At 42.4% G+C, this 22,039-nt stretch overlaps 1 protein-coding gene across 5 annotated transcripts in view; it reads left to right on the forward strand.

Annotated features, from left to right (window-relative positions):
• The window catches only part of evla (Enah/Vasp-like a), a 58,136-nt gene that overhangs the window by 30,999 nt on the left and 5,098 nt on the right, over positions 1-22,039 (forward strand). For all 5 annotated transcript variants that reach the window (XM_066684186.1, XM_066684223.1, XM_066684213.1 and 2 more), the window contains exons 3-6: positions 1,294-1,471; positions 12,233-12,290; positions 15,753-15,814; positions 19,602-19,825. In XM_066684186.1, the coding sequence (XP_066540283.1) occupies positions 1,294-1,471; positions 12,233-12,290; positions 15,753-15,814; positions 19,602-19,825 (522 nt within the window). The remainder of the gene's footprint in view (positions 1-1,293; positions 1,472-12,232; positions 12,291-15,752; positions 15,815-19,601; positions 19,826-22,039) is intronic.

Genomic DNA, 22,039 nt, shown 5'->3' on the forward strand with positions numbered 1-22,039 from the left:
TTGTTTTCTTATCCAACATACAATGCACTATTTTAGTGCAGAGACTTCTATTTTATAATATACACTTTGCACTATGAGGTGTGGAGGGAGATATTTAAGTTTCAGCCTTTGGCAAACATCATTACAGCTTCAGCTTGGTATGACGTGCGTTGTCATAGCAACAGTTCATCACATCCTGTTAGTAAAAGAAGTGTAGAGTGTAATTATTTTGTGTACTAACCTGTTAACTCCATACTATTAATGTTAGCGCATATTATATACTCTTTAGTATTACTGTATAGCACACAACTGGGATGCAGCCTCTACTACACTGTCTTTACTTCATTAGAGACATGACACTGAGGCTCGGACTCATACTGGTGTATAAGGACAGTCGCATAGCAAAGTGAAAAAATAGTAGTTACAAGGATTTGTTCCTGTTTACAGTGTTGGAACCCAAACAGTGCAGGGGGCGTTTATTTTTCTTCTTTTGTGCTTCTTCTCTTATGTTTTGATTCTGAACGAAACCTGTTTTAAACAAGGACACTCAGGTGTGTGAGAACAATGCTGTGGAGCATGAGCTCATGGTCTCAGAGACTGAAATCAGGGTCTGCTTTTTTTTCTCTGGACCTTCATGCCCTCTAGTCATAACATTGTGGACCTTGAAGTGAAAAAGTGTTGAAAACACTTAATTTATGAAGTAATTTGTCTGTGAGTCGAAATGAGTTACCGGGCATCTCCAAAGGGCAGACCTCTGTCTGGACCTGGACGAAGTGATGGTTCTATCTGGATCCATGACTAGTTTGTGTGAAAATAATGAGAAAAATAGTTATAATAGTTGGAGTTATGTAATAACAGAATTTTGGGAGTAGGACCACATCCCCAACTCCTCCCCTCATCTCTATATACACCCTCCAAACTCTCGTCATTTCCACGTCTGACAAACCTCCATTCGCTCCCACCTCCATTCCACCTCCACACTTTGTCTTACATTTATCTATCCAACAAGGAGGTTTGACTTTACACACATTCCAGAACTGCCTACCTGTTTCCGCATTCACGGGCCTTGGTCTGTACTAGCAAATGTTGATGAAGCGTTATTTTCTTTCTGTCGATAGACAGCAGACACAGTTATTCCAGTCAATATGGCAATAGCTTCCCTCAATTGAGTTCACACTGATTGTATACCCTGCGTGCTCAGTTCACTAGAGAGAGGGAGAAGGACATGAGAGTGAGGATTCTGGACCTTTGCTGAAAGGACAACTGGACCCCACTGAATTTTAATTGATAACCACGTCACCTCTTCATCCACAGGTCGTGATAAACTACTCCATAGTAAAAGGTCTCAAATATAACCAGGCCACACCAACCTTCCACCAGTGGCGTGATGCCAGACAAGTGTACGGACTCAACTTCGCCAGCAAAGAGGAGGCCAGCACCTTCTCCGCGGCCATGCTCTTCGCCCTCAACGTCCTCAGCTCACAAGACGCAGGTGAGAACCACGACATTAATCATACAGACCCGAACAAGAACCCAGAATATCCATTATAAGCATTATAAATACATTGAACAGCCGTCACATTACAGCCACCTTCTTGTCTCTCACTGTCCATTTTAGCAGCTCTGAACAGAGAAGTTAATTATATTACTTAGTATATTAGTTAATGTATTGTAGTACGTATATGTTTTTCCCACCTGATGCTCTGCATATTTTGTAGCCACTTTCACCCTGTCCTTGGCAGTAAAATGGCAGTAACACACAGCCTCTCATGGGTTATAGCTTTAACTCACTGGGGTCGAAGAACACGCTGTCGCGTCAACAACCATTCGCGATATTTCTATTAATATCTTAGCAATAGCACAGCGCAGAAATACAGTTCAAACACTCTCTGAATGTGCAGAAACTGCTCTTTCGATTGAATGTTATCACGACTGTACACGATACTGTACATCCTGAGTTACGACCCTATGTATGAGCTTGAGACACGCCTCCTCTGCCTCTCGCTGTGTCTAACTGATGGATTCGCTTGGGTTTAAGACTCTGATAAAACTATTTCAGTCACCAAAACAATTCATCCACACGAGTAAAGGGATGTTTTCATAAGAAATATAATTTTCAGGGTTAGAGACAGATTATCTCTTCATAAAATGCTGCAGGTCACATGGGCCTCTCTTAACGAGAGAGCTGAGATTGTTCTGAACATTTTCATATAAATCGTGTGGGCAATATATTATAATACAAGTATTTTGAAGACGAATTTCAGAAAATTGAGAAAGGGTTAATGTGTGTGTGTGTGTGTGTGTGTGTGTGTGTGTGTGTGTGTGTGTGTGTGTGTGTGTGTGTGTGTGTGTGTGTGTGAGTAACCGGATGAGTGCCCAAGGATTCCAGGTATGGCCCAGACCCACTGTGACATTGATTAAGATGGAGTGATTACAGAAGATGAATGAAAAAATGAATGGACATCTGGGTGTGGCGTGTCTGCTGTCACATTAGAACATTTCACCCATATATTTGCTTTGTCTTTGAGTTAAGCGAGTCCATAGCCACAGCAGACCTTGATTTAAGAGGCTGTTGTGATGCAGTGTGACAGTGTGGTTACTTGCAGGTGGAGACGCTGATTCTTACTTAAGAACAGCATGCAGGCTTCTCTAGTTTCAGACTGCTTCTACTTATAAGCTTATGGAGGGTGGGGTGGATGGGGGTCTCCTCACAACTCGGTTTTCTCTGACGTCTCCTCATTGGTGGTCAGTGTGGCTAAAATATCCCTGGAGCCAACCAGTCTCAGAATGCCTTCTGAAATCTTACGTGCTCTGGTGCTTTTTTTGGGGTTGAGTTGGAGATGTGGGTGTTGGAAGTCCCATCAGCTCAGCGTGTGAGGATTAGAAGAGTGGAGATAGTGTTCGCCAGCCGGCCCTCACCTGGGTCCTAACCATAACAACTAAATCTAAGCCCCGGGGTCAGCAGAACTAACCCTGCCTGTTTATAAAATTTCTTAAGAGGCTTTAGCAAGGAGCATTAGTCCTGGATCTATGCTAGGACCACCGTTCTCTCCTGGGCCAGTCCGCAGGGTCAGCTCAGCGGTCATAAAACTCAGCAGTAAGTATTAAAAGCGGGGTTGGTGGCAGGGTGGGGATTGGGCTTTACTAGTGAGAGTGAATGGGAGAGGTACAGCTGCACAGTGTTAACAGTGTGTTGAAATGGTTGCGAAGGGCTATTATGGTGCCCTCGGTGGGAGGCAGATGTTCTGGAAGTTGCAGAATGTACTCTGGCACTGAGTCTGTGCTAGACTCGTGATGAGTGTGGTTGTGTTTATCAGGGCTATTTCCGAACCGCTAGCAACACCTTCCATGTTGATTTGAGACATCATGTGATGTAAACAGGAGGTGAAATTTTTTACATTCTTTGTATTTTTTTTAATCCAAGGCAGAGGGCAATAAAAATGCCACGGGTTATTTACACGATCAACTTTAGGTTCTTAGCTTGTGTTTATCTAACATTCACCAAAATAATACTAATGCAACTGAAATGTTATACTTATATAGCCATTTGAAGTGAATGCACACCTATGACCAGTGCCCGAAAAGTGTGATATCAGGACTGAAGTACAGTGCTACAGGTCTCTGTGTTTGACCCCATACATAATGCTCCTGATTATCAACTCAGTTTTAGCAAATAGTTTGTAGAAGTGGAACTCAGTGTGTGTAATGTACACAAAGTCTTTGATACGTAATCATGAATTCTAGAGAACCGTGTCAACTTGTAGTTTCCAAAAAACCCAATGCAGCCATTTTTCTCTATTCAAAATGAGCAGTGGTCCTACACAATACTTCCACGTTCTTTCACTTGTGCACTCTTTAGCCATAAATGTATTTTACAAAACATTTGGGCCAAAACCCAACCATAAAAATCTATTGTAAATCTGTATGTGAAGCATCATTTCACCAGTCTGTTTTTTTTAATGTATTTAATTTATTATTTTTATGGATACATATAAATCATTCCTATAACCACCACTGTGAACAGTTCTGATTTAGTAGGCGTCTCTAGAATGGATCGTTTCATATTATATCACTCAGAAAATAATTTGTTAATACTGAAGTCAGAAAACGAAAACGAGCCGTTCTAATTTTGGCCCACTGCTGTCGTCACAAGATTTTAGAACAGCTCAGTCCCCTCATTTGAGTCTCTCCAATCACAACGCTGGACTCGCGTTTATGTGAACACACAAAGCTTGGTGAAACAGAGCAAGAATGAGCAAATAATGAGTGCAGACAAATGTGAGCACTGCGTAAATAATGAACAAAACTAGAATGAAGCAGAAACAACCGAGCGAACGTGGCGAAAAACCAAAGCTCCCGCTCCTTGCTCCTCACTGCTGTGCGCTTGGGTCAGGGTGAACAGAGAGTGGATCATTATCATTTTAAGAAACAAGAGCTGGAACCGGCTGTTCTGAACAGGGCTGTGTAGACAGCGGGAGATTGTTGCTGTGGTGTTTGATCCCTGTGGTATTTTAACAAAAGCATGACATAGATATTTCATGAAGAACTGGGAGAATAAATAAAAAATAAATAAATAAATAAAAATAAATAGTGACCCTTCCTTCCCCTGTTGCACTTTTTGTTTCTCCATTTGTTGTAGAATGTATGGTCAACCTGCCTAACAACAGCCAGAGGGAGTATAATACACATTACCAAGCACCATGTGAAGGCAGTATTTTAAACTCTAATGAAGCTGATATAATGGTTCTTGTGGTTGATGGGGGAAAAAGCCATGCGCTGGTCTCATGATTTATAAACCTTTTTCATAAACCACAAGGTTCTGGGTCACTACTTCTTAACATGTGTGTAGTGCTCAGCACGATGCGAGATGGGACTCTGACCTTGTATCAGTTCTGCTGAGATTTATGAGCACACCCCTTTCCCCTGGGGGTACATTAACTCTTTTCCTTCACCATGGTCCAGATGATTCATTGTGTGCCTGGGTCTTAAAGCTACGGTTACTGTTTACTGCCCATTACCACTCTTTACCCTGTAGCAGATTAGCTCTGCATTTAAAATACTCTGGCCGGCCTCAGCATCCTCATTCTCTGCCAAGTGAGGTGTCTGGCTTTTGTGAAGCATTCGGTAGCTCTTACAGTATGTCTTAATATTCTCAGAGACACATTATTCTGTGTAAATACACTTAGCAGTATGATGCTAATATTTTAATGTGCCATTTAAGCAGTGACATACAGAGCAGTGAGGTCTGTTTGTCAGCTGACAATAATTTAGGAAAGTACAAACCTGGGAGCAGCACGGTGGCGCAGCAGGTAGTGCCGCAGTCACACAGCTCCAGGGACCTGGAGGTTGTGGGTTCAAGTCTCGCTCAATTCTCACTGTCGGTGAGGAGTTTGGAGTGTTCTCGCCGTGTCTGCTTGGGTTTCCTCCCACAAACCAAAAACACACGTTGGTAGGTGGATTGGCGACTCAAAAGTGTCCATAGGTATGAATGTGTGAGTGTGTGAGTGAATGTGTGAGTGTGTGTTGCCCTGTGAAGGACTGGTGCCCCCTCCAGGTTGTGTTCCAGCCTTGCGCCCAATGATTCCAGGTAGGCTCCGGACTCACCGCGACCCTGAACTTGATAATGATACAGATAATGAATGAATGAATGAACACGAAACTGGATGAACTTGTTGGTGTTTTTCAGTCCTACACAACTTAAAGTGCATTTTTTTTATTTTAATATTATAACACTAAATGCACAAATATAGGCAATGCCTAGTTGCAAGGGTAAAAAGCTAGCTGCTAACACAATGTCTTTGACCACCTCTACACACTTGGGGGAGAAGGCTAAGTACCTTGGACGATCATTTTGGGTGTTCTTTGAATGAACAGAAAACAAGAACATTCCTTGTGCTTTGTTTTTCTAATTTATTATTAATGTTTTATTTTAGGGCAACACAGTGGGTCGGCTGCAGGCAGTGTCGCTGTCACACAGCTCCAGGGTCCTGGGGTTGTGGGTTCAAGCCCTTCTCCAGGTGACTGTCTCCATGACCCTGAAATGGCTTAAGCATCAAAGAAGATGATGATGATATTCTGTGTTATATATACAGATATATAGGTAGATTGTTTTATTGAACACGCAGCTCTGTTGTTTAAGCGCTTAAAGACACACACTGGTGTTAAAGGCATAAAAATAGTGCACTTTAAAGCATCATTGAAGGACAGTGATGATTATTACTTTCAAAAGCCCCTTCTCAACTGTGTGTTTGAGGGTTTCAAGATGTGAGACATTGAGAAATTTGTTTTGCATCTCCACAAACATGGGATGGGCTGTGTTTATTTGGCATGAAAGTTGCTTTCCCTTTTTTTGACTCTTAATGTCGTTCCTTCACACTTCTTCACCCTTGTGATGGTTTCCACTCGGTGTGATTTCATGTGATTTTCCAAAGTATTTCGAGAATTGGGAAAACAACCACGGGGAAGTGAAACTATAGATTGCCTCTAACTGGAGTGAAGGAGTGTGAATAATCTATTTTGTGTATCAGCAGATCTCTGTTCCTCTTTCGGCTGTAATCAGGTAGCTGCGAGTTCTGATTTTAGATGAACCTTCTTACTAAACTGTTTAAAAAAAGGTACTGTAATATCTTTCACATGATGAAGCACCTCGAGGAGCTGGCTTGTAAGCCACTCACTCATAGTTTACAAAATGCCCCACCCACAAGAGCTTGATATGAGCCAAGGATCTGGATCAGGATTGTTTGGAAGAATAGTTGGATGGTTGATGGTCGGGTGAGTATTTGATATTTATAAAAGGATCGTCTCCTTGTTTATCACGGCATAAACAATGTTAATGCACCGTCATATTTACAACTTTTTCCTCACATACTTATGTACATGAAATGTGGCTGCTGGAGGTGGTATTAGCGAGGCTAGCAGGGGGGGCAGTCTCATCTGGTCTCTGTGGATCCGGGGGACAATGTACTGAACAAATGGCGCTGTCCTTCGGATAAGACGTAACACCTAGTTGGGGTGTTAACCTGGCGCCTGGCTCAGTGTACCACTGTGGTCAATGTGGTTTCTTGATCATCACAATTTTCAGTTGGCTTAAAGGAATACTATGTAAGAATTGGATTTTTTTAATTTTCTGAACTCCCGCTCTCTCCGTCATAGACAAACATGCACACACCTCTCCGCCTCTCTTTCTGAGCTGAGGGATATTCACATCGGTCATGACTGGCTCTTGGGCTATTAGTAATAAACACACTCGGGGTACTCAAGCGATACGCACACTCACACACTTATTACCAGAATCAGTGTCCAGCGCTAAAAAGGGTACTAATCTGGCTAAGGTTAGCAGGTGCTAGCACTTGTCCCACGTTTATCAGTAACCCTTAAAAACCATATTATAACACTGTTTTCAACAACGCTTTGGTTCCACCGACACAAAGTGTAACTCTGGCCATTGTAACAACACAACTACTACATAAAAGCACTTAATACCAGAATCAATGTCTAACGCTAAAATGTAAGCTAATCCGGCTAAAGTTAGCAGCTGCAAACCCTGGCTTACTACTCTCGAAACCCTGATTATAACACTTTTGTCAACAAAGCAACACATCAAGGAAAGGCAGCAATTTAAAGCATAAATGAAACATGAATTTCTGTTTTCTATTTAAGGACATTTTCAGAAATGTAACAATGCGTAGCGTCAACGCAGAACATACCAACTGTGTTTGGTGCGCAGTTGGATGAACATGGATCAAGCTGAGGAGAGATAACTGAGGAAGTCTAGAAATCTGAACTCTGTCCTAATCAGCCCCATACTCCCTAAAGAGTGCACTTCACAGAATACAAATGTAATTCACCGGTACATTTTGTACAACATGGTGTAGAGTAAAATGTTTGAGATTCAGCCCTAGTGTATTGTTGGTGTAATTGCAGAGTGAGGCAGACACACCAACGCGACAAATTAGGCTAAGCATTGAGTCAATGCAGAAGCATAAATCAGATTTTAAATTGTCCTTATGATGTCATACCAACTACCTTGAGAGCATCATATACAGGGGAAACCAAACCAGGGGTCTCACAGTGATAGGGCTGACACTTGATCAGGAGAAATGCTAGCAAAGAAGTTGTTCACAAAATGTAAATATATGTGGAATACCTTATCTATTATAGTGTAAATGAATGTGTATTTATATATAGATGGTGTATTAATCGGGTGTTTGTGTATGTCTGTGCTATCCTTAGTCATACTTGGAGAACAGATGAGAATGTCTGCTAATGTCAGGAGCTCAGGTGGACAGCTGCCTGTCATGACACACACACAAACACACACACACATGTCGTGTCATCAGGTAGTAACTATTTTCAGCTGTGAAATGTGGCAGTGTTTGGCTGTGAGGCTATAGTGATAATGATCTGTTAGCGTTACGAATTTTTTAGAAGACTGATCCCGGTTATATTCAGAGCTCTGGAATGTATTTTTTTTAGCACACTCACATTTCCCCCTGTCATTTACAGCTATGTGACCAAAAAGTAAACTTCAGAAAATGGGACTTCTTTTCAAATTCAGACAGTGAATTTCTGGTGAACTGGTATTGGCGCATGAGCCTAAGCCCACTGTACTCAATGCCAGCTGAGTACATGTCAGCTAGAGGGTTATATGACCACCAGGTTTGGAGCAGTGCAGTTGTATCTGTGATGGAGGATCTAATGGAAGATGGAGGCCTAATAACAGAGGCAGTAATGATATGTAGTGTTAATTATCTAAGTGAAAAATAATAACACAATTCATCACATTATTATATGATACATTATAGTCTTCAACTGGATCGGCATGATGGTCTACAGGTGGTGTAGAGCTGCCTCATGGCTCCAGGGTCCGGGGGTTGAGGGTTAGGGTAAGGATGGGAGGATGGGAGTTAAAGTGAGTAAAAAAGTAAGTGTCTTATCTAAGTTGCTCTCTTCAAAGAACATTTTTTCACTTAGAAATTCAGCAGCCGGGACCAGTGACCATAAAGCTGCATATAGTTTGTAAAACAAAGATCCAAAGGGAGTATAATCACGAGAAACGTAATTATCACAGTTTGTAGGAGTTAAAATGCTCTTCTATTCCTAGCATGACACTAGGACATGAGAGCTGCCACAGCTGGATCACTCTTTTCATATTTGTAGGACTGTTAAATGTTGATTTCTGCTTGTTCTTATAGAAAGGCCTCGCAGGACCCTGCTGATCTGGAACTTTTAAATGATATTGATTTAGACGTCAGGAGTGGGACGAGCAGTGGTTGGTAACCTTGACATTTCGTTCCGCAGGAATTGGATTTAGATTTAGGTTTTTGCAGGTTTTGCAAAATTGCTGGTACGCAGTGCATTGTTTGAGGAGGGGCTTGTTGTGTTTTATGGCAGCCAGCAGCACTGCAGCCCCTTGTTTTGCAGTGGTTTCCTGTTTAAATGCCTGTGGTTTAGATCATACTGTGCTCATTATAGAACAGTGTTGCTGCTGCAGGGCTCTGCCTGGACTGCCTCGCTGTGTCGTGTATGAGGTTAAAAGGGACAGTCCCGTATACAAATGCAGTAAGAGCTGAAGTGTTGCACTATAGAGTGCACTATTCTTGTGAAGAGTTGCACATACTACAAACATCACATTCCACAAGAGTGGGCTTGAGAACAGCTCTCTGCTATTTTGTTCTGTAAGAGCCTCTACTGGGTTTTGGGACTTGGATTTGCGTCTGTTCTGTCACAAGAGTGTGAGTGAGTTCAGGAGCTTTTAAGACCTGACTGGCAGTGAGTCTTTTATGGCCAAAGTGTTGACAAGGTTGAAGTCACGACTCTGTGAAGCCCAGGCAAGATTTTCCATCCTTAATATGGTTAAACAATTCCTTTACCGGCCTCAATTTAGTCATAGGAGCTTAACCTGAAACAAGAGCCTTCCTGAATCTTCCACATATTTGGATTTCTCTTCAGTGCAAATAGAAGAATCAACACAAACCATGAAGAACCTAAGGCCATTATCCTTCCTCAAAAACACTTACCTGAATTTAATTCATTCATTCATTGTCTGTAAGCACTTAACTAATTCAGGGTCGTGGTGGGTCCGGAGCCTACCCGGAATCAGTGGGCGCAAGGTGGAAACACACCCTGGAGGGGGTGCCAGACATTCGCAGGGCGACACACACTCACCCATTCACTCACACCTATGGACACTTTCGAGTAGCCAGTCCAACTACAAACGTGTTTTTGGGTTTTTTTAACTGTGGGAGGAAACCCACTCGGACACAGGGAGAACACATCAAAATCCTCACAGACAGTGAAACTACCTGTTTGCGCTACCGTGCCGCCCTATTGCCTGGGAAAAAAATTTAAAAGACACAAATATATTTAAGTCTAAATCGGCTCTAGTTGCTGGGTATACTGTCATATTTGCGTGGTCCAACCTCACATATTTTCTCCACCCCACCCCTCACTTTAATTAAAGAAATGTTATAGGAACCCTAAGTTTTATATTTACCTTAAAATAACTGAGCTGCAATATGGAGAATAGAACCTCTGTCATTGCTACTCCAGGCTAAGCACTGCAGAAACTGCACTATGGAACTTGTAGAGGACCGTGGGACACTTCCCACCTCCCTCCCTTGCCATCCTTGATTTCAGGACATTGCTCTGAATTAAACAAAAAAAAATAAGAACACTTACTACACAGTTTTTCTTTAAGAGGCACAGATATGTGCATCAGTGTGGTCATGTGCTAAACATCCCATCTCATTTTAATAAATGAACAGATCAGCAATGTCAATTTCAGTTATTTAACATCAGATATAACCAAAGAGCTAATGTTACGTTAAATTGCCAGTTTACATAGAGGCTGGTATTGATACAGTGTGGTACCACATGAACACCAGTGGACTACCCTGAGAGGATTTCATTTTACACACCTGTTATTAATGGGTGGAGCTGCAAAAGCCTCAGGTCAGACAGCCAAGATGTTTGGTATCTGAAATTAACTACATGATTAATGCAGCCTGCGAGTAATTAATGCTGTAAAAACTGAATCATTTCGTGTCTAGTTGTGAAGTGATCTCAAACAGTCTATTTTTATGGTTTCTGAAACTGTATCTATACCCCAGTGCAATCTGTGGTAAGCAATGAATTGTTGACCAAACTGTCACCATCATAATTTCAAGTGCCAAAAATATCATGAGCCTTCTCTCCCTTGATACACAACCTCACACTGTAGACCCAAACATACACACCAGTGTAACTAACTGTAAATAACTATATTACTTACACCATGCCATGTACATAACCCCACAGATACAGCAACAACACACTCCACCTTAAATTGAGGCTGGACCACATTCCCCAGCCCTGGGGAACCTGGCAGCCATGATTACAGTTCTAACCCTTACTTACTCTGTCCATTTGTCTGATATTAGTGTAGAATGGGTTATGGATGAGAAGTGATTAGGACAGAGCACAAAGAGGAGTTTGCCAGTCAACGTAAATGGCATCCTTAATGGTCGAGATAGACTTTGTGTCTGTCCCAATACTGAATTATTTATTGAGGAAATATGATTTACAATAACTGTATGTTATGGTTTACAGTAGATGTTTCACTCGTATTAAAACTGGACTTAAAGAACTTGCCCTGTAAAAAAAAATGATTGCACAATATTCCCTCTTACACCAAAATGTAGACCAACAGCCAAGACAGTGTTGAGCTGTAGCTATAAAAATGACCTTGTTTCTACACTCATTGTCCACTTTAACTGCTCCACTCACCATATATGTGCACTTTGTAGTTCTACAATTACAGAGTGTTGTCCATATGTTGCTCTGTATACATGGTCAGGAACACCACAGTGCTGGTATTATTTAGGTGGTGGATCATTCTCAACACTGTAGTGATAGTGATGCTGTGGTGGTGTGATGGTACTACTGGATCAGACACAGCAGTTTTAGTCATCCTCTAGTCCGACATCCACTGGTGGTCATAAGACTCTGCCCAAAGGATGCTGTTGGGTGGATATTCTGAGTTTGTGGCTTGTTTTTATTACAGCAGTGTCACAAATGGTCTTAAAAACTCCAGCAGCACTGTTGGGTCTGATCCACTAATTTTACTGCATTTGTAAATTTATATATCATTTTGCTGAGATTCCTAAGACTTCTATTTACATGGAGATAGACTGGGCATAAACACATAAAAACAGGCTAACTAACAATGGCTAAAGTAGAAACGGATCTATCTACTCCACATCTTCTTCTCCAGGTCCAGCAGGCCATCGACAGAATGGACCGGTGACAGACGACACAGATGCCCAGAGAAGGTGAGCATTATGTCTCATACTATTGAAGAAGCATTTGCTAAGTACTGACTGGAGGGCTGAGGACATGAGACATTTTTAATGGCTATATTACAATGCTAATAAATACAGAATACAAACGTATTTTTCTTTCAAATCCAGTCTCATAGCTGGTCTATATCTATGAGTGGTTAGGGTACTATTTAAGGTGTCAGCCATTTTGTGGTGTTGTATGCCTTTTCAGTGGAGTTCATTTTGTCATTACCCACAATGCACAATAAATTTAGTGTACAACCAAGGTACACTTTTTTACTGTAGTTTCTGTCAGCTTGAAACATACTCAGCAAGATGGCAAACGGGATTGAAGCTGCAGGATACAACACATTATGTTTATTCATTATGAAACGTATGTTTAATACTATAAACTGTAATTTGTGTTTCAATGTTCTCTGTGGTTTGAGTCTTATGAATAATAATAGGTTTTAAACTGTATGTAAACAGCAGCTTGTTAGCATTCAGCTAAAATGATATGAATATACTGTAGTTTAACTTGCTTTTGGAATTGAATTATTATGTACATAGACAATTCAAGCACTCATGCCTTTATGTGAGTTTACTAAAAGACACTGGACAAGTTATCCATTGTGTGCACTGGTTTTCAATGTGCACTCATATTAGCTTTCGCCTTAGACGAAATGTCACACTTGCAACATTTCTGTTGTACATAAACGCTGTCTGAATTCTAGTCTTGTCTCCCTTATTCATGCACTATGTAGAAAACACTGTATACCTTATAGGATGTACATTCAGACACATTGCCTGAAACAACAACATTGGCTAGAAAATGTGCTGAATGCTCATCGTTGAGTCTTAGATCACCACTCTCTCCATACATCTCTTTTTAATTACAGCAGATTAATGCAGAGGCTGCAGCCACCTACGTCTGATTACATGTCTGAGCTTGGATCAGACTTTTGCGTGCAAAGCAGTGCAAATGCCCAATAGTATATTTTGTGATATGGTCAATAAATAAATGGTCAATAACTTCTGAACATGTTCTCATCCAAGATTTCTTAAAAATCTACAGATTTAAAAGGTACATATATATATATGGATGTTGGAACATTTCTGTGGGGATTTGGTTGCAATCTGTAATAAGAAATGAAGTCAGGGAGTAGTGTTGGATTAACACAAATGCCTCTCCATCTCATCAGGTATTAGATTGAGCTCCATCACTGCAGTAGACGCCCTCTAACCCAGTGCTGGGAAATTTATACACCTCTAGGCCACACGTAGCATGGCGTTGTGACCTTATGCTCATGTGCAGGTGCTCCAGAGCATCTCATTACATTTCATACAATTATATGGAGATTATTCAAGCAGTTGAACCGGTGACCACAATAGGTGCACTTTAAATTAGCTGAGGTGGCTAAAGATTCTTGGAAATGTAATGTAGAAGGGATGCCAGTGTTATCCTTGGCATGCTCACTAGGGGTCTACTCGTGGATTTTTGTAAAGCTGCTTTGTCACAGAGTGTGCTATTAAAAGTAAGTACAAATACATTGAATTGAATCCCCTGTATCAGACACTGGAGGACTGATTTCATTCAGCTAATCGTAGTGAAAGCTCTTGTCGCCATTTAGAAGCGAGGATCATTTGTTCTGTTCTAAGCCTCAGGAACAGAGACATCCTCGCATAACAGCTGCCGTCTGGTCTGGGGATGGCACGCCGTAGACACCCTCTAGTGGCTCGGAGCGGTATTACGCCATAGAACAACTGCGGCCTAAAACATCAGCGAAATATTTTAAGCATTTTGCAATCCTCTGAGTAAGACTAAAAATTACACCCACCCACCACCACTACAAACACACACATGAACACATTTCTGCACACAAATCTGGGAGATCTGATTATTCCCTGGAAAAACACTTATTACACACAGATAGAAATCCTACAATGTTTTGCTGTTGTAAAGCAAAGTAGGGTCTCATATAATCTCCATAAAAAAGGTTTACCAACAGAATGGGACATTCAAATGAGCCTAAGGTCATTTTGCTCAATGCCATGCACAGGCTACAGTTGTGTAAAGCCTCCCACCAGCAGTGGAACGGTGTTCAATAGAACAATAGGGCGCCATCCAGTGCGCTGCATGACTGCAGTAAGGAGTGCTTTGTTGTGTATTGTTTTTATCACTCTGACACTTGATTAAACAAACTAAAAATAAAGAACTATTTTTTTGCTGTAAATCAAGCTGTAAATCAAAAGAAGGTCCTTTAAACATTTAAAATGTTCTTCACACTCACACATCCGTATAACTAACAAGGTTCTTTATGGAACTGCACCACTCAAAGAACCCTTTGCAGAATCTCTATTTTTTAAAAGTGTAGTTGGCAAATGTTGGCCCAGTTCTTATTGTCATCTCTAGGTGCAAGTTAAAAGCCACTCAGCTTGTAGTTTAATGTTGAATCATTTGATTTATATCAATGCTTTAGCTTTTGAATCTGTTGTTTATATTTATCACATCTCTCAGACAACTGGCAGACATCTTTTAAGATTAGTCCGTAAGGCTCTGTAATTTACCACTTCTTTCAAGAAGGGGAGCTCAATATCGGCCTACATCATAAAATGTGTTGGTTTATTTATACGTAAATTCTACCTTCCGTTCCTTTTCAAGAAAACGATCTGTGACCCTGTCGTACCAACAAGGCGTCTTTTCCAGGGACTTGACTAGTGTCCTCTCAATTGCTGGCCATTGAGAGGACACTAGTCAAGTCCCTGGAAAAGACGCCTTGTTGGAGCTAGGCTGCTTAAACGGCCTTGGCTCATGTGAAGTGATTCCGCCTGTGAGTGCTTTGTGTAGTAATGTGTGTAGACTGATGGTGATGCTCTAATACATTAGGTCAAACCTGCTAATGTTGACTGCACTGAACAAAATCTGGTCATAAGTTAATAAATAAGTTCAAATAGTCCTGAGAGATGCTTCTGACCAAGCTCAAGGTGTTGCCTTGATGTCTACATTTCCAAAGTCATTCGTCATACTTGTGCTCACTCATACTCTTTCTTTCTGAGTGTAATCAATTTCCCACGTAAGTGTGTTCCAAAATCTTTTCTTCACAGACAAGTGGAAGCTGATACTGCAGCAAGGGTGTGAAATATCCACTAATACCATCAACAGTAGAAACAGGAATGTAATGGAATAATGCACTGTAGGTCAGTCTCTGTCTCAAAACCTAGTGAGCCGTCTAACTAGAGAGCGTCTTACATCATAGTGTGCACGCTACCGACACGTAGGCTGTCCCGATACTTAGACACCTCATTAAGCTGCCCACAGCGTCTCAATAATCTACCTCATGAGGACAGATGATTTAAACAGCTATCTATTCAGTCAGCTCTCTAGTTTTAGGGACAGACCTATTGAGATGCTGTCTGGATTTGAGTTGCAGGAAAGGGTGAGTGTAAATGAGCTCTGTGACTTTGTGTCTATAGACAGATGATGGAGCAGCATCAGATGCAGCTGGAAAGGGAGCGACGGACATCTGGCTCAGCAGGTAAAGAGTTAATAAACACACAAAAAGCACACAGACACAGAAAGAGAGAGAGACACACACAGAGGCATGTAGCTGTTTTGAAACAATGAAAACTTGCAGGTTTCTGGAGGAGAGACAACAGCATATTCTCGGGGACAGAGTTTAACCCCTTGGCCTAAAGGTCTTTAGGCCATCACTTGATCACTCACTCACTCACTCACTCATTCATACTCTCTCTCTCTCTCTCTCTCTCTCTCTCTCTGCTCATGTTGACCCATGTATAAGTCCAGCTCAGACGGACCTATCCCATAATTCCATACATATTCTCATGCCAGTTCAGTCTGCCAGCTGAGACTCAATACATGCCACATACACAAATGTATGGAGTTCATTTTGAACCAAGCAATTCAATCTGCAAGCAAAATATAAAGCGCAAAGGCAATGATCAGTTAGGTCCAATTACTACTAACTCACTTCTAACTAGGAGAAGTCCCATCTTTCTTCTTGGCAATCACCTGATTCTTATTGTCACAGGTCTTTACTGTTTCCTTTTGCTTTCTGCAATCCTTCATCTGCTTCTCAGTTAAATTTCTACCCTGTGCGTCCTGTTCACTAGAGAGAGAGCGAGAAAATAAAGCCAAGATTGCAGCATCTTAGAAGTTTAAGGTGTTAAATATCTTCTGTATTGTTTAATTTTGTATTTATATTTTATTTTTTCATATTTAATATTTTGCTTGCTTCTGGTGCAAAATAAACCCAGTGCACCTTCCACATCTTTGCTTACATCTCACACCTTTTCTTTTCAGAATTTCAGTTTCTCTTTTTTGATTTTCATCACTGTCACTTTTTCTCTTTTTGTTTGTTGCTTGTTTCCATCCCTTCTTCCCTCTCTCTCTCTCTCTCTCTCACTGTGTGCCAGTCTCTACTCTTCAGTTTAAAGTGTCCGCCTCTCAGTCCGAAGCCTCAGCTGCAGAGTACAGGCAGTACCGCGCCAACACCCTCCCCCCTTCCTACACTCGCCCCAACACCTCTCCTCCCTCCACCCGCTCCCCCTCCTCTTCCTCTCAGGAACGCGAGAGCGGCTACCGCACAGTGGACCCTTCAGCTCAGAAAAAGGCCCAGCAGCTTTCCCAGCTCTCCACCTCCCTGGCCTCTGCCTTCTCCCCTGTGCAGCCTGGGGCCTCTCCCCTGCCCTCACGTAACATCCGGCAAATCCCCCTGTCCCCTCCATCCTCCTCCAATCAGTCGGACCCCAAATATGGCACCTGGTCCTCTGCCCACATGTACGCCCCACTGCCCACCTCCTCGCTCCCTGTAGTCATGCCCGTGCCCGTGAAACAGCCCGTGTTACCTGTAGCCCTCCCTTTACCTCCTCTTAATAACGGACGCTCCAAAGCTCCCGCCAACTTTGACACCGCCTCACTGCCACAGCAGGAGGACTATTACCCCTTCCAAGGCTCTCCTCCTCAAGCCCCGCCTCATCAGACCAGCTCCTTAACTGTAGCTCCTCCCCCTCCACCCCACCTCTACCAACCAGAACCCTCCTACCCTGCCTACAGCGAAGCCATCTCCCTGCCTTCCCTCATTGGTCAGCCTCAAGTTCAAGGCCATGCCCATCAGCAGCAGTTCACCACCTCCTTCCATCAACAGCCACAGTATCAGGCCACGCCCCCCACTGACACCATGCCTCCCTCTTATTCCTCTGTCTCTGAGGGGCCCTCGACACCCCCTTGTCTCTCTCAGGCTGCCAGTAAGTATCACAGACTCCACCCAGTAGTAGTAGATCAAGACGACACATCCTAAACGGACATACCCTTTGCATCCTCCTTGCATTTTTCCTCCCAAGTTTCTGTATGGACATTTTCTTAAGATTCATGATTCATGTCCATCTCTTAGAACGAAAACATATTTTTCTTACTGTGCCTTTAAGTAATTGACCTCTGATGATTTGGCTTCACACCCAGTCACTGTAAATCTTTACATCACGGCGAACAAGGGACAGAGCAGTCATGGAGTCTACAGTCTGGCTGCACTTGTACTGCTTCTCCCTCTCTCAGCTTTCTTTCCTTACATATGAAGGATCAAATCAAGCAGCTGCTTTAAAATAACATAATTTATATTAGACTCTAAGGCCCCATCCACATGGATCTATTTATTTTTAGAAATAGAGATTATCCCCTCTCCGTTTTTGAAAATATTCCCATCCAAAGGAATATGAAAATGACTGCATTATCATGCCAGCCCAGTAGGGGGCCATAGTGCCTCACAAAGAGAGGTTTCAAAACACCACAAAGCATAAGAGAAACACAGAGGTATTAATCCCACATCACTTCATACCCTCTATGTACTGCAAATCATGACCTAAAATGCAGATCCGTGTGGACAGGTCCTAAAATGGCCAGGATTTGAATTTCTGTATTTGTATTAATTCTGGAAGAGGATCAAATAGTGAAATTAAACCAAGTGTTTGATTCAAATGTAGAAATGTTTGCGGGTAGAGAGACGAAAAAAATAATGATACTCAATCAGAGTGAACCCACAGCAGGTAAAAGTGGCCCAATCAGATCTGTTTCTTCAGATGTGACAGATGTGTGTGTGAAGATCTGATTTGGGCTGCTTTCATATCGTATCTGTGGCAGCGTGACTCCATCTGAACACTCAGATCAGAATTCATGTGACTTTTACGTCAATTTAAAGGTTGAGAATGATCTGTGGATTCAGGTCTGGAAGATTTTAATTTGAAATTTTTGGTTTTTAGGACTTGGAAATGTTTTTTATGTAAGCAGTGTTGGGAAATGGGCGGCGCGGTGCTGCAGCCGGTAGGTGTCGCAGTCACACAGCTCCAGGGACCTGGAGGTTGTGGGTTCAAGTCCCGCTCGAGGTGACTGTCTGTGAGGAGTTGGTGTGTTCTCCCTGTGTCTGCGTGGGTTTCCTCCGGGTGCTCCGGTTTCCTCTCACAGTCCAAAAACACACGTTGGTAGGTGGATTGGCGACTCGAAAGTGGCAGGAATACAAAAGTGCCCGTAGGTGTGAGTGAATGTGTGAGTTTTGCCCTGTGAAGGACTGGTGCCCCCTCCAGGGTGTATTCCTGCCTTGCGCCCAATGACTCCAGGTAGGCTCTGGACTCACCGCAACCCTGAACTGGATAAAGGTTACAGATAATGAATGAATGAATCAATAATGTGATGCATAACGTCAAGGCTGCAGCCGAGGTAGGGGAGACTTTCCTAGCTTTGCTATATATGGAATTTATATTGTAATTAATAATAATTGGTAGGTGGATTGGCGAATCAATAGTGTCTGTAGGTGTGAGTGTGTGTTGCCCTGTGAAGGACTGGCGCCCCCTCCAGGGTGTATTCCTGCCTTGCATCCAATGATTCCAGGTAGGCTCTGGACCCACCGCGACCCTGAACTGGATAAGCGCTTACAGATAATGAATGATAGTTCATCAGACAGATAGTTCAAACCAAAAGGGCTTTGGGTGGAACAGATGGACTTTTCATTTTGGTCAGAGACTAAAGGATCTGTTCAGACTGATGTCAGACAGGGGTCACCCACCTATCTTCATTATATAGATAGTGTGAACAGCAGAACAAAAACAAATCTGATTTGATCCTGAAATCAGCTTTGTGCTGTGTGAAGTTCGCCTTAGACACCTGTGCTTCTCTCTCTTTTAGATCCTTGAAGTAAACATGATTTTGCAGCTGCTCATTGGATTTCTCTTATTATATAGCACTGTGTTTATTTGAAATACCCATCATTTAATCGGTGACCAATTAAATTCATGATGTCTGGTCTTCTCCATTAGGTCCCCCACTTCCTCCAGGACACCCCTCCATGCTCTCCTCCACTCCTCCTCTTCATCTTCCGGCACCAATGGCAGGTCCTCCGGCTCCTCCTCCTCCTCCAGGACCTCCACCTCCAGCTGCTGCTCCTCCTCCTACTCCACCTCCTCTCCCGGCCGGAGTCGTACCCGCTCCCTCAGGCCTGGCCGCAGCACTAGCCGGGGCCAAACTCCGCAGAGTTCCCAGGGTGAGTGTCACCTGCTTTGACTTGTATTATATGCAGTTTTAGGCTTTGTGCTTTATCTTATTTGTTTGCAGATTATAAACAAAAGAAAACAAGAATAGCAGCCACGTTTAAGCACTTCTTCATCAAGCTCTGCCCACCAGTGCTTCATTTACATATAATTTACATAAAGCACATCCTACTCCTGCATATGTTTTAGTGATGAGTGTGTGTGTGTGTGTTCGTGTGTAATGCATTATACAATACTTGTAATTCCACTGCAAGATGATTTATCATTTTATTTTGGTTTGTTCAGTAAGGAATTCAGTAAATATTCTTATCTACAAACTACAAACTGAGGCACTGTTGAAATTTTGGGAGCGACAGGGTTAGAGGATGTGACTTCACTAACTGTGTTTAAGGTTTGGGGGCAGAGTCAGAGTCAGTTTGATTTTAGGGCACGTCTGAGTGCAGTTATTATACTTTAGGTTTAATATGTACACAGCTTTGGGCGGCACGGTGGTGCAGCAGGAAGTGTCGCAGTCACACAGCTCCAGGGACCTGGAGGTTGTGGGTTTGATTCCCGCTCCGAGTGACTGTCTGTGAGGAGTGTGGTGTGTTCTCCCTGTGTCTGTGTGGGTTTCATCTGGGTGACTGTCTGTGAGGAGTGTGCTGTGTTCTCCCTGTGTCTGCGTGGGTTTCCTCTGGGTGCTCCAGTTTCCTTGCACAGTTCAAAAACACATGTTGGTAGGTGAATTGACGACCGCGTAAGTGTGAAGGTGTGTGTGTGTTGCCCTGTGAAGGTCTGGTGCGCCCTCCAGGGTGTATTCTTGCGCCCAATGATTCTAGGTAGGCTCTGGACCCACTGTGACCCTGAACTAGATAAGCGCTTACAGATAATGAATGAATGAATGAATGAATGTACACAGCTTTGATAAAAGAATAAAAAAAAGAACAATATTAAGGGAATGTACAAAAAGCTCGGGCTTTCTATAAATATTTGACTTTCATAAAGTGTTTTCCCTCTGAAAAAAAACACAAAAACACCAAGGCTTGGTCTGGGTTTATCAGATGCAAAGTGTAAAGTGCAGTTTCAGAGGCTTCAGAAGCTGTAAAAAAGGCTTGTGAATGTGTCGTTCGAGCATATGACATTCGAGTTACAGAAAACAGAGAACACTGGAGACTTTTAAATGTTGTTATGGGTCTCTTGGATTTAAATCTCTTAAAAAGCCTAGATCTTTACATCTTTTAAAAAAAGACTTTTTTTGATACATTGTGTTCAATTAAAATGAAAAATAAAAATTTACTATTTTGGACAAAGCTGATATTTTAAATTCATTATCTGTAAGCGCTTATCCAGTTCAGGGTCACAGTGGGTCCAGAGCCTACCTGGAATCATTGGGCGCAAGGCGGGAATACACCCTGGAGGGGGCGCCAGTCCTTCACAGGGCAACACACACTCACACACATTCACTCACACCTACGGACACTTTTGAGTCACCAATCCACCTACCAACGTGTGTTTTTGGCCTGTGGGAGGAAACCGGAGCACCCGGAGGAAAGGGAGAACACACCAACTCCTCACAGACAGTCACCGGGAGCGGGACTCGAACCCACAACCTCCAGGTCCCTGGAGCTGTCTGACTGCGACACCTACCTGCTGCGCCACCGTGCCGCCCTCTATTTTAAATTGTTATATTTAACTTATTGTGTCTTTTTATTTTTTTGAGGTGTCTTAAGATTACCCTGTCATAAGAGTATTATATAAAATATGAAAACATTATTTATTAGTATTATAGTGTATTACTCACTGATGTATTCAATTGAACATGATTGTTACATAAAATGGAGGTCCTGAAAATCAGTGGTATGGGCAAGTACAGTGTATGTTCAAAAGTTTGGAGACACCCTGGCAAGAGTGCCTTGAGGCTACTTAAAGGTGGATATAGATATTCGAACCTGAATGCACAGCTTTTTCATTCAAAATTAAATTAAAATGAATTAAATGTTATGCACTTGAGCAGCTGCATATGAGTTTAAAATTAGTTCTCAATGCCGAGGATCAGTTAGAGGGTTTAAAATAGTCCCATCACTGAGCTGTAGGGCAGTGGAACTGCATTCTCTTCAGAAACGGATAACCACCCAGTTAATTCAGAATGAAATGCTACAGCTCTCAGTGTCCCGGGATCTAGTTGAAAGACTTGCTTGAAGATTAGAGTCTGTTACTGCAGCAGTGGT

The sequence above is a fragment of the Hoplias malabaricus genome, chromosome 1 (assembly GCF_029633855.1).
Source record: "Hoplias malabaricus isolate fHopMal1 chromosome 1, fHopMal1.hap1, whole genome shotgun sequence".
Lineage (NCBI taxonomy): Eukaryota > Metazoa > Chordata > Actinopteri > Characiformes > Erythrinidae > Hoplias > Hoplias malabaricus.